Source organism: Chanodichthys erythropterus, chromosome 2 (assembly GCF_024489055.1).
Source record: "Chanodichthys erythropterus isolate Z2021 chromosome 2, ASM2448905v1, whole genome shotgun sequence".
Classification (NCBI taxonomy): Eukaryota; Metazoa; Chordata; class Actinopteri; order Cypriniformes; family Xenocyprididae; genus Chanodichthys; species Chanodichthys erythropterus.
Window position 1 is genome coordinate 24,474,296 of NC_090222.1, and position 17,238 is coordinate 24,491,533.

The following is a 17,238-nucleotide window of genomic DNA, read 5'->3' on the forward strand; positions in this document are numbered from 1 at the left end:
CTCTGAGGAATTACAAGTGTGTAGATTACAAAAAGTTCACCACAGGCATGTCATTAAACTCTGACTTCAGAGAGTTAAAGATGACTTTGAAAGGGCTTGCATTTAATAAATGAGTCTGTTTTCTCTCACTCAGGTCTTTTTGGTAGCTACTGCTGGTTCAGTAGTTATTGTTATTGTTTAAACACACAATGAGTAGCCTAAGTTTTCAACAGGTGATTATAAGATTTTACAGTTACTGAAGTAGAACAATACACTTTCTAACACTTCTTCAGGACACTCCACCAATCTGGATGAATGAAAACATTTATAGGCGAACAATTAATCGATTTTTTTCCCGGCTGGGTTTGAATGAAAAACGGGTTGATAATCATTAGCTCTGTGTCACGTGAGTTTCTAAATTTAAATGACAGAGTAAAGAAAGAAAAGAAAAGAAAAGAAGAAGCGCGCTTACCCTGTCAGAACTCTTTCAGTAGGTGTCTGTCCGTGTCGGGTGCACTGGGGTCAGTTGGGTTGGCCTGTTTAATAGATCTGTAGTCCTGTTGCTCCTCACGGGTGTGAGTGTTCAGCTCTCTCTCAAAGCACCGAATGAGAGAATGCTCGCGCTCAACTCTTCCATGCGCTACTATGGAGGAAGTTGAGTGAGTCACAAGCTCCCGCCCCAGTGGATGAAAACGGTCTTCCTTCTTTCCTGAAGGAAGTTTCAGTAAATTATCTTTATATTGAGACAGTCTGCATTGTTATCTGCCCGACACGGTGTTTGCAGTTAGCTTAGGGCGCAAGAGAGCGTCTGTCTGTAGTAAATGAACGAAGCACAAACACTTACCTGTTATTTGACACCCACATCTGAGGGGGATGAATCGTCATGACAATGAACAACTTTTTTCTCTTCGTAGCCGTACTGCTCATGGGGGATGGAGCATATTTTAGAACAGGTTAATAAAACAGAGCTGAAATTATTTGTTTTGTCAAAATCAGACTAACCATTAGAATAGAGAACAGGTATGCTAAGTTTTACAAAAGATTAAAATGTCGCGTTCAATGGATTCAGTGTTATAGTTTTCAAATTCAAACATACTATGGTCAAACCTTAGCTTAAAGGTTTACATCACGGGTTGATTTTTAACTTCACATTTAAAATGTCTTGGAAAAGTTCATAATTATATTTGCTACTTTTCAAATGCCATAGACTTTATTGTTTCACCAAATGAACATCCTTGATAAAAATGTGAATTATGACATATTTAAAAGTGTATTTATCTATTATACATGATGTTCATTATTTGAAAATGATTTCTAGCATTTTTATAGGCTATGCTATGATGAATGTGGTTTAAATATGAAACAAGTGTGAAAATATGATTTCATATTTTGGATACTAGCTACAAAAATTACCCATTTATACCAAAAATATTTAAAACATCACTTTCACAAAATGCTGTTAAGGACATTACTGTGTTTAATAGTAAAATCGGTTGAAATGGAAATGAAACTGTGGTGGAAATGTTCATGACTTTCAGAAATAATGACCATGTAAAAAACTGATGCATATAGTACCGGAGTGGGCTATCTCTTGTGCAAAATAATTTAAAACCCTTTTGTCTCACTCCGTATTAATGGATGAACAAATTATTGCCAGAGTTTTCTATGGAAACACTTCATGCACTTAACATGCTATTTCATAACAAAGAGGTAAGAGGTTCGCTTTGATATTCATTTTCATTTTCACTTTTTATTCATGTTTGTAATGTAATACTTGGATGACGATACAATAAAGAACCACTTGCAAGATTAAAGAAAGTACCTTTGTCCTTGTAATAACTTAGGCAACCACAGAAAACACTGAGCAATTGTTGTAAATGAAATTATGAAATTTGTTTCCAGCCATATCAGAGATTATATTACTGAAAAAGTTATCTTCAGTTGACTTGTATGATTTGCTAACAATAAATAGATTCAGTGATTGCCTCAGAACAGGTGATTACTACCCTCTTGTACAACTTTACTTCATGTGTAATTGAAATTCATTAAATTAGCAAGAAAGAGACCTCATGTTTTTCTCTTTTCTCAGTATCTGTTCCTCTGCGTCAGGACTGTAATGCCGTTGAGGTTTTATTGCCACTCTTTAATGGTTTACAAGAAAGGTTTATCAAATTACACCAAATTAAATCAAGTGTAAATTGTGAAATACCTCCATTATATCTGCTTATGATAAACATTCCTCTTATCCCTGAAAAAAGGAGACAGTTGTGTCCTTGCCTGTCATATCATACCTTTAGAGTTCTTTTAAGACCCTAAAATATTTTTTGTTGACATTTTTTACTGCCAGCTCAAACTGGATAATGTAAATAGTGATGACTGTTAATTGTCCCATATCCACTCTTTACAGGGTTTTGTGGTCGAATTTTAAGAGTGAGAACCAAACATTCAAGAGAGGCCTCTTCCTGGAAGGATCTAGTGTTCAGGCGGTGTTTTTAACATCCTTGGTAAAACCTGAAATTATAAGTTTTAAATCTCTTAAATGGTTTCCTATGTTTCAATGAATACTCCTCAAAAACATTTCCCGCTGACACAGAACATGGAGTAAAACAAATAAGATTTCCCACAATCCAGACTACCTGCTATATACAATTTGTACAAATGGAATCAAGCAAACTACACATCTATTAATTGAATATGACCTAAAAAAATTAGATGAAAACTGAGTTATGAACTACAATAGTGTAATTCACATGAGAGCTCCTCTTGATTTGTATTAATCTCGCCCTCTGTGTATAGAAACCTTACATTGGTTAGGAGCGACATTCCAAGGTCTTGAGCTCAGCTACTGGCCAGTAACGTTATGTCATTTGTGTGATTTTTAAAGGCCTATATTAAAAACCAACCAGTAATATATCTGTCAAGTAAGGGCATTCCAAAAACTCCGAGCTATCATAAACCTATAACCCCTTGTCCTGCCCATTTGACATTCTGCCCTCTCTTAAACACAGGTTTGGATAGCTGTTCCCTAAAGATTTTTGTTTTTGTTAAGAAACATATATAATCCAATTAAAATGCAGTTAGGGAAATGCTTTAAATCTCATGTTTTTGTTTTACATGCTATATTGTGGTTCAGTTTCTGTAGGAAAAGTCTGTCGGGTCACTTGGTTTTGTATGTCTTGCATTAAGAAGTTGAAAGCCCACAAACCCTGGGTCAATCAAGGCTATGACATCATATGGAAAAAGTGACCCCATGAAGGGTTTCTTTCTCAGCAAAGAATCTGCATGATTTGCAAATCTCACACATTTGAGGAAATAGAGGATAAAAATGTCATATGAGGTAATACATAGAATGTGTTTGTAGTTGTTGCACAGTAAATAAATAAATAAATAAAAAAGATGAAATTACTTCAGTGTTCCATGAGGTTCCTTATACTGAAAAATGTGTTTCATTTGGTAAGTCCCTCTGTACCTGTACAGTGCCTTATGAGTTAAGTTAAAAAAAAAAAAAAAGGGTGGGAAAGGAATCACAGCATCAGAACATGATGTTCTTTCTGAGTAATGCGCAAGTGTTTTGGGGCCAGAGGAAAAGCTGGTTATTTCAAATCTGCCCTTGCTTATGTCCCATGCCCCGCATGTTTTGACACACCAAATGGCTATTTTCTGCCCCCACTTTCATTCTCAGAAGACGAGCCAACTAATGGATAAACTGGACCTTCAAAGCTATAAGAGGCGCACAGCACAGGTGTCGTCATCAGACTTTAGCTCTGACATTTGTCACACTAATGGCTGAAAGCTGTCCTTCTGGTTAAGATTCAAATTAGGTGCTTGGACTAACACACTTTTTAAAAACCCTGTATGAAAAACACCAAGTATTATTTGTTAGTGTTAACCAATCTCTTTGGCAGATAGAGGCTGTCATTATCATGACCAAAGTGATTTAAAGTGTCAACACACTGGCCAGATATATAAACTAAGTGTCTCAGCACCCAAGGTTTGTTATTGAGTTCTTCCCCACATTGAGCCTGGATTTCTTCCTCATACAGAACAGTAGACAACTCCTGTGATGGATATCACTGATTAGATGGCCATATAAAGCTAATGTTGTGGTGTCAGCTCAGTGTCAATGATACAGCTTGTGACTCTCAGAAAAGTGCAGGTTTTGGAAAATGACTTAGTGATTTGATTTCAAAACATAACATTTATTGGAGTCAAAAACACTTTTAACTTTATGGAACTTTCATTCAAATTTTAAGGTAGTTTTTGGATGAATCTGAGTATCAGTGCACGCAATGCCTGGATTACACTGCCATCTGCTGTTGGCACTTTAAGCTAAATTTCTTTTACACTACTTTTAAAGTTAAGGTACACACGTAAATATCTATATTTTTTGTTCAGTTGCTGTTTTACACAACTTAAATAATACCGAGGAATACTGTAGATATTTATAATTAAAGAAACGATTTATTAACAATTTTACTACTTCGTCTTTTATATATGGTTTATATTCTATATATTACATTGATTTAATTTAATTTAATTTAATTTAATTGTTGTTGTTTTTTAAAGAAATGTCGTAATTATGTATAATATTGATATGCCTGATGGGAACAATACAATTGTTTAGCTGCGAATCTGCTTCCGTTAAACACCACGCTACTTTTTATCCATCGTATCCACGTGAGAGCAGAACCATACATTCGAGATTGTGCGGTGTACATACAAATTCCTCTAGGTTTTTCCTATCAATCAGAATCGGATTTGTTTTCAGATTTTTGCAACCATGTCTTCTTTTCGAAAAGCCTTGAAATCTAAACAACGAGACCACAAAGAGCGATCACAGGTAAGTTTAAACATCGGTATCTCGCGTGCTGCCTTGCTAAATAGCGAGTGTTGTAAAATGACTAAAATTCTTGAAATTGTTATATTTAATAAGACAAATTAATTGTTGGAAGGATGTAGTTGTGGGTTAAGTTAATGCTTTAAAGTAGTTTTTCTGAAAGCGTTTGTCATTCCCTAGCAGCAGCGAATGTTAAGGTTTAGCTTTCCACATCTCGTTTATTAACGTGACTTTTCCCCTCTCGCAGCTCGGTTTCAGGAAACATTTGGGTCTGTTAGAGAAGAAGAAGGACTACAAACTTCGTGCCGAGTAAGAAATCACACTATCATTTTGTTGATTGTTTTACGCAATGAGTTTCATGTTTGTTTATTGATGCATTTGGAAGCTCCGAACAGATCTGTCAGTGCCTTTTGTGATGTTACACAAACAGTAATTTGTCATTCTTCAAAATAAATCATTATTAATTATTAAATCTCAAAAGGGAAAAATATGAATGTATGTACATGAGTATATGTATTGAGAGTTAAGATAGTAGTATAGTGTACTAGCAGTTCTGTATTATATGACATTTAGACTAGATAATTTTTACATTGATAAGGTCATATTGCATTGATTACATTATTTAAGCCTTTGTAATTTTACTTTAGATTTGTTTGTTATTAGCATACAGTTACAATGCTGCACTTAAAACTTAAGTACAGTTTACAAACCTGTTATTTGTAATACAGTGACTACCACCGGAAACAGAAGACGCTCATGGCCTTGCGCAAGAAGGCCATGGATAAGAACCCTGATGAATTTCACTTTAAAATGATACACAACCAATTAAAGGTATGTCGCCTCTTCAGAGGCTACTCTTTTTGCAGTTTTCCACTGTTATAATCTGGTCAAGCAATGAGAACATTCATGACAGCTCTGCTTATTGTGCTTCTGTTCATTTTGGTTAGGATGGTGTTCACGTGATCAAACCAAAAGAAGTCGAGATGACAGAAGAGCAGAAGAAGATGATGAGGACCCAGGACATCAGATATGTGGAAATGAAGAGGGTGTCAGAGATGAAGGTATGGCTACTTCTTCTTATGTATCTGTGTATTTGTGGTTTCATCCCCTTACAGTTGAGATTAAAAGCATAAGTGTTTTTATTTTTTCAGAAAATTGAAAGGATGAAGTCAGAGCTCCATTTTCTTGATGTTAACGAGGAAAAGAAAAATAAACATGTCTTTTTTGTGGACTCAAAAAAAGAAGGTAATATTTTGCCCCTCTTGGTGGAAGCAGAGATTGAGCAGGGATCCACCTGTTACATGATAGTGTATGAAATTTGTATTTTAAATGTTCCCTATATAAGTTTATAGTACCATATTTACTCACTGTATGATTGCAAAACCAGAAAATTAATGTATATACATAATTATTAATGAAATATACATTTTAAGATTACCTAACTTTAGCTTTAGTTGAAGTTAATATTGTATCACTATGTTTTTTGTATTTTCATTTGGCGTATTTTCATGAAATAAAGTTTGACATCAAACAATAATTGGTGGATTGCCCTGTAGAAAAAGAGATTTTCTTTTTACTTTTAAATTCCAAAATCTGTTTTTGTTTCATGCCAGTGGAGGACTTTGACCTGGCCAAACGCCTCAACACGGTGCCTGATTTGGTGGGCCGAGTATATAACAGACCTACAATAGAGACCCTGAAAAACAAGAGCATTCTGGGAGCAGTGGAGTCAAAGACGTTAAAAGTAACATATTCTCTGTATAACATTCTTTATACATAAATATTTTTACTGTGTACATTGCACTGCTGAATTATTTATTTCACTTATTTATTGTTATTATTTATAATAATGGTAATATATAAATATAAATTAATATAAATAATTATGTAAATAAGTGTAATATCAATGATTTATCATTTATGAATAATATAAATTATAAATCATATTTTTTTTTCGCATTTTCCTTTCTGCATTTACTGTCCTCTTGTTATATTGGACTTTTTCTAACATGTTTATTTCCTCCTTTTCAGAAACTTGCCAAAGAGAGGAAACAACAGTATCTGAGGCTTTCAGAGCGTATAGACAGAGAACAGAAGATGTTTGTCATTAGTCAAAAAATCCAAACTAGAAAAGATCTACAAGTGAGTGCATTCATCTTCATTTCCCCTAACTATTTCAACATGAATACTTAGGATAACTCCTGTCTCATTTTTGTTTACTAAGGCATGGTTTGAACAATGATCTTAATTTTTATTTATTTATTTATTTATTTATTTAAGATCTTTCTAATCCTGTCTTATGATGAATTGTTGGACATTCTTTGAGTTTGTTTGCATTATTGTGACATCTAGGTTGTGCTTTTATCTCTGACAGGATAAGGTTAAGAAAGTGAAAGTCCGTAATGAGACCAGCACTGCTCCTGCCATCTATAGATTTGAGGCCAAGAGGAAAAGATGATGTCTTTGGATCAGCACACCGAGAAAATGCTCTGTCTTGTGGTCCCCAATCAGCTGTACTATGCATGAAGTGGACTGAATCTTTCACTTGGATTTTTCACTTGGAATGTTTCATTGTGGATTTTTCTTTTGTTCTGTAATGCAGCCAGAGAAACCATGCTGGGCATCTTGCACACTATAAGGCAAGGAGTTTGTACATATTAATGGGAAATCCTTTTTTGGCTTTGAAATAAAGTTTTGTCTTTAATGTTTTGTAGTTATTTAGTTTTATCAGTAGATGGCACTAGCACATCTCATCTGATCTCATCAAATTTACAACCATGATACAAAGTGAACAACTTTCCTGTCACTTGGTGTTGAGATCACTTTTGAAACTGTAACGAACTACTGTCTTCACAATTCAGCCAACTCTTGATTTATATCTTAAACTATATTTTACAAACACACACACACACACACACACACAAACATTTAATCAAAGTAAAACAATTAAAATGGAGAGAAAATCTCATGAAATAAATGTTTTTTTCTCCAATATGCATTGGCCACAATTATTGGCCCCTTATTCAATATTTTTTGCAACTTCGATTTGCCAAAATAACAGCTCCTATAATGCCTGATGAGGTTGGAGAATACCTGGCAAGAGATCAGAGACCATTCAACTATACAGAATTTCTCCAGATCCTTCAAATTCCAAGATCCATGTTGGTGCTTCTCTTGAGTTCACACACTCATTTTCTAAAGGATTCAGCTCAGTGGACTGGAATGGCCATGGCAGAAGCTTCATTTTGAGTTCAGCGACCCATTTTCTGTGTTGATTTTGATGTTTGTTTTGGATCATTGTCCTGATGGAAGATCCAACCATGGCCAATTATAAGATTTCTAGCAGAGGCCGTCAGGTTTTGATTTTTTTTATCTGTTGGTATTTGATAGAATCCATGATACCATCACGTATCTGAACAAGATGTCCAGGACCTTAGGCAGAAAAATAGGCCCACAACATTAAAGATCCAGTATATTGAACCGTGGACATGGGGTGCTTTTGTTGTGCACCGAAGTCATCTTGTTTGTTGCCTAAAAACTGTTTTTTTTTTTTTCATTTGACCATATAACCCAGTACCGTTTGAAGTTCCAGAAGTGACAACTGAATATGCTGGAGTTTGTTTTTGGATGAGAGCAGAGGATTTTTTCTTATTTCTGGTGATGCTTTTGAAGCTTTCTGATACCAAGACTCAATTAATTTCTACAATTCTCCAGCTGTGATCCTTGGAGAGTCTTTGGCCACTCAAACTGTCCTCTTCGTTGAGCATTAAGAAAATATAGACACACAGACTTCCAGGCAAATTCGTAACATCTTATTGGAACTAAATAATCATTGCCCTGATGTTGGAAATGGGGATTTTCAATGATTTAGCTATTTTCTTATGTTTTTTATTTTGTGAAGCTCAATCTTTTGCTGCACATCAGAACTATAGTCTTTGCTTTAACACATTGTAAAGGATGATTAACCAAATTATTTGGTCTTTGTTACCTCATATTTATACTCCTATGAAACACGGAATCATGGCTGGACAATTTCATTTTCTTAGTAACCCTGGTTATATAAATATATATATATATATATATATATATATATATATATATATATATATATATATATATATATATATATATATATAAAAACATATACATATATATATATATATATATATATATATATATATATATATATATATATATATATATATATATATATATAAACACAGTCAAACCAAAATTTATTCAGACACCTGGAACATTTCATTCATTAATACAGTTTATTCACTATATTTAAAAAAATGGTAATAAAATATGACAAGATCTCAGAATTAAATTTTCAGAAAAAAATGATCTTAATTATGTCAGATAACACTTAAACAAAACATGGTCAGGTCAAAGTGTCTGAATAATTTTTGGTTCCAAATTTTTATCAGTTTTACTGGTAGTCCACTGTATGAAGAATTTAATATGTCACAGTTTACTTTATTTTGCTATCCTCACTTACAAAAATGAACTACAGTGTCCTGCACCCACTAGTAAAAATATATAATTTTTTTTTTGATTGATTTATAATCAATATTTTTTGGTTTGACTGTATATATACAGCATCTCACAAAAGTGAGTACACCCATCACATTTTAGCAACCATTTTATTATATATTCTCAAAGGACAATATAGAAATGAAAACTGGATATACTATTGAGTAGACAATGTGCAGTTTGTATAGCAGTATATTTACTGTCCTCTGAAAATAACTTAGCATACAGCCATTATTGTCAAAATAACTGGCAACAAAAGTGAGTACACCCTAAGTGAACATGTCAAAATTGTGTCCAAAGTGTCAGTATTTTGTGTGAGCACCACTGTTATTTAGCACTGCCTTAATCATCCTGGGCATGGAATTCACCAGAGCCGCACAGGTTGTTGCTGGGATTCTCTTTCACTCCATAATGACATCACGGAGCTGCTGGATGTTGACACATGGCGCTTCTCCACCTTCTGCTTGAGGATGCCCCACAGGTGCTCAGTAGGGTTTAGGTCTGGAGACATACTTGGTCACTCCATGACCTTCACCTTCAGCTTCCTCAGCAAGGTAGCTGTCATGCTGGTGGTGTGTTTGGGGTCATTATCATGGCATTCATCCCAGTCTCCGAAGGGAAGAGATCATGCTCTGCTTCAGAATGTCACAGTACATGTTGGAATCCATGTTTCCCTTAATGAAACACAGCTCCCCAGTGCCAGCAGCAATCATGCAGCCCCAGACCATGATGCTACCACCACCACGCTTGAGTGTAGGCAAGACACAGTTTTCTTGGTACTCCTCACCAGGTTGTCGCCACACATGCTGGATCCCATCTGAGCCAAACAAGTTTATCTTAGTCTCATCAGACCACAGAACATGGTTCTAGTAATTCATGCTCTTGGAGAGGTTGTCTTCAGCAAACTGTTTGAGGGCTTTCTTGTGAGCCAGCTTCAGAAGAGCCTTCCTTCTGGGACGACGGCCATGCAAACCGACTTGTTGCAGTGTGTGGCGTATGGTCTGAACACTGACAAGCTGACCTTCCGCTTCTGCAACCTCTAAAGCAATTCTGGCAGCACTCATGCATCTGTTTTTTGAAGTCAGCTTCTGCACCTGACGCACAGCACAAGGACTCAACTTCTTTGATTCAACTTCTTTGGCCTGTTCCCTCTTGGAAAACCTCTATGACCCTGGCCACTGTGCTGTAACTCAGTTTCATGGTGTTATCGATCTTCTTATAGCCTAAGCTATCTTTGTGGAGAGCAACAATTCTAATTCTCAAATCCTCAGAGAGTTCTTTGCCACGAGGTGTCATTTTGAACATCCAGTTATCAATATGAGAGAAATATATTCAAAGCACCAAATTTTAACTGCACTAATACAAGATCCACACATTTATATGGTTCTGTCAAGCAGACAAAAACATGAACATGATGAATAGAACATGTGGCTTTGAATGGTTAAACAACATACAACTGTTATCACTTAGGGTGTACTCACTTTTGTTGCCCGCTATTTAGACAATAATGGCTGTATGTTGAGTTATTTTCAGAGGACAGTAAATCTGTACTGCTATACAAGCTGCACATTGACTACTCTAAAATATATCCAAGTTTCATTTCTATAGTATTGTCCCTTGAGAAGATATACTAAAATGGTTGCTGAAATGTGAGGGGTGTACTCACTTTTGTGAGATACTATCTATCTATATATATACACACACATGCACATTCACAATAGTTTTTCATAAACTAAGTAAATTTACAGAAGTAAATTTTCTCCAAACTTTAAATGTCCCACTTTTAAACACTCTTGTACCAATCTCATTCCTGCTTGTGTAATTGTTCATGTGAAAGGTTGTGTGCTGTCTGCGCAGACTGAGCTTTTTGTGTCGTCTCTGCATGGCTTGATTGATCATGCAGGTGGCAGCGGCTTCATAAACAGGCCTCATCCATTACTCTCTCCTGGGAAAGGGAGGAGGGGTGAATCAGGAACAGGGAAATGTCACTGTGTTCAGGAGGAGCGGGCCAGGAGTCTATCTGTGCCAACGCTGACCACAGGAAAAGCTATTTGTAATGAATGCGGTGTGGATACTGCTGCTGTACTGTAATGCTTGCACTAAACATTTTAAATTCGTACATGCTTTTTGTTAAAGGAAATACAAGTGCGTGATCACAGTGACATGAACATGCACGTTTAAGCCTGGTGATATTTACAAAGCAGCTCCGTGTGACCTATCAATATTGACCTTCTGTATTTGCACAATTCTCTGCCAAAAGAAGTGACAGGCGGAGTGTGCACGCATTTGTGCGTCATGTGGTTGAGTATTCGTCACTGCGACCGCCTTGGTTTGGAGTGGAGGGTCACGCAGCCGTGTGCACAGTTCCGCTCTGCTTCCGTCTGTCCTTACACAGAAGGCCACTGTTCTTACTGAAGCCTGTCTTTCATTCAGATCAGCTTTTGCACAGGGGTCATGGCTGCAGGTCTGCCAGTGCAGTGTTGGTAGTGACCCCTAGATTTGAAAGATATTGGTCAAAATCCACCACAATGTCCCATTTTGTTATTCACATTAGGAGATGTAAAAGAGGCCTCCTGTTGCCCTCATGGAGTTGACAATAGCTTTGAATTTGCTCATTTGATGGGATGCTGACCCTCAGTGCTTTTGCTCACTTTTTGTTGGTTTGTTCATTGGAACTGTACTGATGTGTTAAGTGTAATGAGGGACTGCAGGTAACCATTGTTATTTTGGATGAGTATAGATAATTTTTGAATGATTCTTTTAGACCCACAAAGAATGAATTGACTATTGTTAGTTGAAAGTCATATATATATATATGCCTTATTACCGGTTGTTTCTATGGGCCACTATACATATGCCGTCCGCCATATTGGAATGGTCAAAGCCGGTCTTTGAACATTCGGGAACAAGCTGACTGAGCGTTTGCAATCGTAGTTAGACACAGGTATGAATATCTATCTTGCTATAGACTTCGGCAGATGATTTTGCTAAACTAACACAATACAAGACGAAGGTTTCAGCTAACACGACATTAAAAATTTACCCTATAGAAGTAAAAATATTAAAAAGTACCATAGTAAAAGCCTGTAATATTGAGTTAATACTGAGGACACTTTTAAGATACTTACATTCTGTGTTTATTACTGTTTGGAACCCATTTTACTTATGTAATGTGACATACAGTATTTAAACAGGATATTATGCAGGGTGGCACTTAAATTTATTCAACTAGAGCTGACTGAATTGTGAAATGTGAGCATTGCACACTAAAGCAAATAATCAAATGTGAGCTCAAAACAACAAACAAGAAACTTTGGAGAAAGCGTCTCGGTTACGTATGTAACCCTCGTTCCCTGAAGGAGGGAACGGAGACGTACGTCAGTAGTGACCGACGAATTGGGATATCGCTAGAGAGCCCCTATCAGCTTCGAGAGAACTAAAACAAGCCAATGGAATTGGCGTGCGATATTTGCATAATGCGCACCTCCCCTAACAGGTGGATATAAAAAGGGGGGCAGATGCAATCGCACTGTTTTTCGCTGAGGAGACAACCGGTGTCCGCACTGCAGCGAGGGTACAGAAACTGTGGCGACGGGACGTACGTCTCCGTTCCCTCCTTCAGGGAACGAGGGTTACATACGTAACCGAGACGTTCCCTTTCAGTCGGTCACGTTCGACGTACGTCAGTAGTGACCGACGAATTGGAATCCCAACTAAAACGCCACAGTTACGAAACCCCTTCCAGTGCCCAGCGCAGGCTCTAGCCGCCCGTCGCACCAAGGGGACGGAGAAGGGGGCGAGCTTACGCCGGGAAGTCTACTGCTGTTCCGATATACCCACTAAGTAAACTAGACAATACTGGGGAAGCGAACCCGTAAGGAACGCTGCGGAAACCACTACCTACCCAGAGGGGAAGGAATTTACATGGAAAACATATGGACTGGCCCGCAGGGCAGAACGCATATGAGTCCCTGGGATGGCTCCACCTGAGTAGGGGGAGACTCATCTGACAGGAGAAAGCAGAAGCTCTGCTAAGGGAAAGACACGGGCTCACCGTAGGGAGTAACCGTGGACAATACACATATGGAATCACTCACGTAGAGGGATTGCAACATATGGAACCCAACCAACAGACAACATCGAAGATGGATGTTGGTCTGGCATCAGACACTCCGCAATGCCCGAGCCGAAGGTGGAGGTGGAGGAACTCGACAGGGTTCACCGAACGGGGAACACGACTGGAGTCAACAGATGCACATATCCGGCACAGGGGGCGGGAGTGGCATTGCAAGCCGACACGAGCACAGGTTCAACGCGTCTACCGGCTGGTGGAAGCGAGTACACGGGAAGAACCAGCTTACAGGTAAGCTAAAAACCCTAGCAAACGTGTTGGGTGTCGCCCAGCCCACAGCTCTACAATCTGTCAGCGAGGCGCCATGAGCCAGCGCCCAGGAAGAGGCCACTCCTCAGGTGGAGTTGGCTCTCAACCCGAACGGGCAAGGCACGCCCTGGGAACATAAGCCAGGGCGATGGCATCCACTAACCAGTGGGCCATCCTCTGCTTGGAGACAGCCTTTCCCTTCTGCTGGTCTCCGTAACAGACAAAGAGCTGATCTGAGGTCCTAAGCTTCAAGTTCTATCCACGTAAACACGCAGGGCGCGAACTGGACAGAGCGAAGCTAGGGCTGGGTCTGCCTCCTCCGAAGGCAGCGCTTGCAGGTTCACTACCTGATCTCTGAAGGGAGTGGTAGGAACCTTGGGCACATATCCAGGCCGGGGTCTCAGGAAGATGTGAGAATCCCCAGGCCCAAATTCCAGGCACGATTCATCGACCGAAAATGCGTGCAGGTCCCCTACCCTCTTAACATGAGGCCAAAGCAACCAGGAGGACGGTCTAAGAGACAGTACTTTTAACTCGACTAATTGCAAAGGCTCAAGGGATGACGCCGAAGTTAGCTAAGAACTAAGGTGAGATCCCTAGAGGGTAAAGAGGGTGGGCGAGGAGGATTCAGTCCCCTCGCCCCCCTCAGGAACCTGATGATCAGACCGTGTTTCCCCAGGGCTTGCCATCAACTGCATGGAGATGTGCAGCGAAGCGGCAACATACACCTTGAGGGTGGAGGGAGACAGCCTTCGCTCCAAGCCCTCTTGCAGGAAGGAAAGCACAGTTCTGACCGAGCATGATCGGGGGTCCTCTCGTCTTGCGAGAGGAGCACCATTCAACGAATAGGTTCCACTTCAACGCATAGAGGCTCCTCGTGAAGGAGCTCTAGCGGAAGTGATGGTGCCTACGACCGCCTGCGGGAGATCACCCAGAACCTCCGCATCCCGTCCAGGGACCACACGTGGAGGTTCCACAGGTCGGGACGCGGGTGCCATAGGAAGCCCCATCTCTGAGTCAGGAGGTCCTTCCTCAGAGGAATCGGCCAAGGAGGGGCTGTCGTGAGGAGCATTAGGTCCGAACCCCGGGTCCGAGTGACTAATATGGAGCCACTAACAAGACCTGCTCCTCATCCTCCCTGACCTAGCACAGGAGCTGTGCGAGAAGGCTCACTGGGGGAAAACGCATATTGCGTAGGCCCCGGGGCCAGCTGAGTGCCAGGGCATCCGTGCCGAGCGACTCGCCGGTCAGGGAAGACCACTGGCCGAGGGCAGTTCCTGGGGAGGCAACAGGACTACCTGGGCCTCGCCGAAGTAGTGCCAGATCAGCTGGACCGCCTGGGGATGGAGCCGCCACTTGCCCGCAAGTGGAGGCTGCCGTAAGAGCTCGTAGGCTGCACGGTTAAGCACACCTGGGACATGAGTGGCCTGAAGCGACCTCAGATGCTTCTGACTCCAAGCAAGAGATGGCAGGCGAGTTGCGATATGCGACAGGAGCGTAGACCAGCCTGATGGTTGATGTACGCAACGGTCGCAGTGCTTGTCCGAGCGGACCAGTATGTGCTTGTCTGACAGCAGCTCCTTGAAGCGGCCCAGAGCAAGACATACTGCTAGCAACTCGAGGCAATTGATATGCCAATGCAGTCGAGGCCCCGTCCAAGACCCGAAACCGCATGCCCGTTGTACATGGCCCCCCATCCGGTGGTAGAGGCATCTGTGTGGACCACAGCGTCCAAGGGGCACTCCCGCCCGCAGGAACAAAGGGTCCGACCACCGGATGAGGGTAGGGCGGCAGCTCCGTGTCACGAGGACACTGAGTGTGCTGCGCTGCCACGGCCATCTCGGGACCCAGTTGCGGAGCCGGTGTTGAAGCGGCCTCATATGGAGCAACCTGAGCGGCGTGAACGCGGCTGCAGATGCCACATGCCCCAGGAGCCTCTGAAGTCTTTCAGTGGGGCCGCCGTCCTGCGCTTGAGCGAACTCAGGCAGTTCAACACCGACTGGACGCGCTCCTCAGAGAGGCGCACAATCCGGGCGACCGAATCTAGCTCGAGACTGAGAAAAGAGATCCTCTGCCCGGGGGCGAGTTTGCTCTTGTCCCAGCTGACCCAAAGACCCAACAGGCTGAGGTGAGCTAAACCATCTCCCTGTGTACGCACAACTGCTTCGCGAGCTGGCCAGGAACAACCAGTCGTCGAGGCAGTCGAGAATGCGAACGCCCTGTTCCTTGAGGGGAACAATGGCCACCTCCGCAACCATGTAAGGCGTGGAGCGACAGGGCCAGCCCGAAGGGTAGGAGTTTGTACTGACATGCTCGACCCGAGCGCAGAATCGAGACATGAAAGTATGCATCCTTCAGGTCGAATGCTGCAAACCAAACCCCGGGACGGACGCACTCGAAAATGCGCTTCTGCATGAGCACCTTAAACGGCAGCCTGAAGGTACCGGTTCAAGACGCGCAGATCCAGGATTGGCCATAGCCCACCGCCCTTTAGGGTACAATGAAGTAGGGCTGAACCTGACTTCAAATCGGCTGGAGGGACCGGCTCGATTGTATCCCTCACCAGGAGGACAGCAATCTCCACTCGGAGAACAGGTGCAATGTCCAACGACACCCAAGTGAAGTGGACACCCCTGGATGCCGGAGGACACCGGGCGAACTGAATCGCATAGCCGAGTCTGATAGTACGAATGAGCCAGCGGAACGGGCTGGGGGCACTAACCAGGCCTCCAGACACCGAGCCAGCAGAACCAAACGCACCACAGACGTACTGGGGGTGGGGCAGCGAACCAGAGTACGGGGACCCGACTCGGGCGGCATGGTAGCGGCCCAGAGTGTGATCAGACTCTGCGAGGTAGCAGTGCGTATGGGAGACGGCACACGGGGCGCGGCCTGCACCAACACACTGACATCTGCTGGCGAGGTGAGAGGGGGCTGGGAGTAGCAACGCGGGGCGCTGCACACCGCCAGCCACACTCTTGGGACGTAGAGGATCGGAAAACCGTTCTTAGTGGGTACCGCTGGACTCCGGAGAGCCAGCGGCGGAACAGACCAATTCTCCACCCGGCCCTCCTCCGGGGGAGGGAGCGATGCGAGCATCGTCACCCGAAAGAACCGTTTACGTCAGCTCCAGGTCGCCATATCTCCAGGACCGTCTCCCGCTAGTCAGGTGACTGCGGGTTGAGCGGGCTGGGTTCAAGGCCAGTTTGTGAGATGAGCGCATCGAGAAAGCACACTTTGACGACGACACATCCCAGCAAGACTCGCCAGGGGTGTTTCTGGACCACCATGGTGGACATTGTCTGGCCAGGGGCCTGCGCTATGATTTGCATCCTGCGTAACTCAACCCCGACTCAGAACTACCCACATGCAATGAGTGCTTTGACCTACCGCAGACTTGCCAGGGGCCAAGACTCATGCAGGGCAGAGGTGGTGTGCCCGTAGCACTGCCACCCCACCCTAGGGGGTAGTGAGAGGGAAAAAACTTGTAGTGCAGATTATGACC

At 41.8% G+C, this 17,238-nt stretch overlaps 2 protein-coding genes across 2 annotated transcripts in view; one reads left to right on the top strand and one right to left on the bottom strand.

Annotated features, from left to right (window-relative positions):
* Positions 1-770, bottom strand: part of fhl3a (four and a half LIM domains 3a) — a 38,278-nt gene extending 37,508 nt beyond the window's left edge. The window contains exon 1 of the mRNA XM_067405911.1: positions 452-770. The gene's annotated coding sequence lies outside the window, so the exon portion shown is untranslated. The remainder of the gene's footprint in view (positions 1-451) is intronic.
* A 3,868-nt stretch (positions 771-4,638) lies between these two features.
* On the top strand, positions 4,639-7,507 carry utp11 (UTP11 small subunit processome component). The gene is made up of 8 exons (XM_067394255.1): positions 4,639-4,819; positions 5,064-5,125; positions 5,545-5,647; positions 5,764-5,877; positions 5,968-6,061; positions 6,430-6,560; positions 6,848-6,958; positions 7,191-7,507. Exons 1-8 carry the CDS (start codon positions 4,760-4,762, stop codon positions 7,272-7,274), a joined length of 759 nt encoding a protein of 252 aa, XP_067250356.1. The 5' UTR covers positions 4,639-4,759; the 3' UTR covers positions 7,275-7,507.
* The last annotated feature ends 9,731 nt before the right edge of the window (positions 7,508-17,238 follow it).

Coding starts and splice junctions, on each gene's coding strand:
- utp11 (XM_067394255.1), top strand. CDS start 4,760: ATGTCTTCTTTTCGAAAAGCCTTGAAATCTAAACAACGAGACCACAAA. Junction 6,062..6,429: donor TGTGGACTCAAAAAAAGAAG/GTAATATTTTGC, acceptor GTTTCATGCCAG/TGGAGGACTTTGACCTGGCC. Junction 6,561..6,847: donor TGGAGTCAAAGACGTTAAAA/GTAACATATTCT, acceptor CCTCCTTTTCAG/AAACTTGCCAAAGAGAGGAA.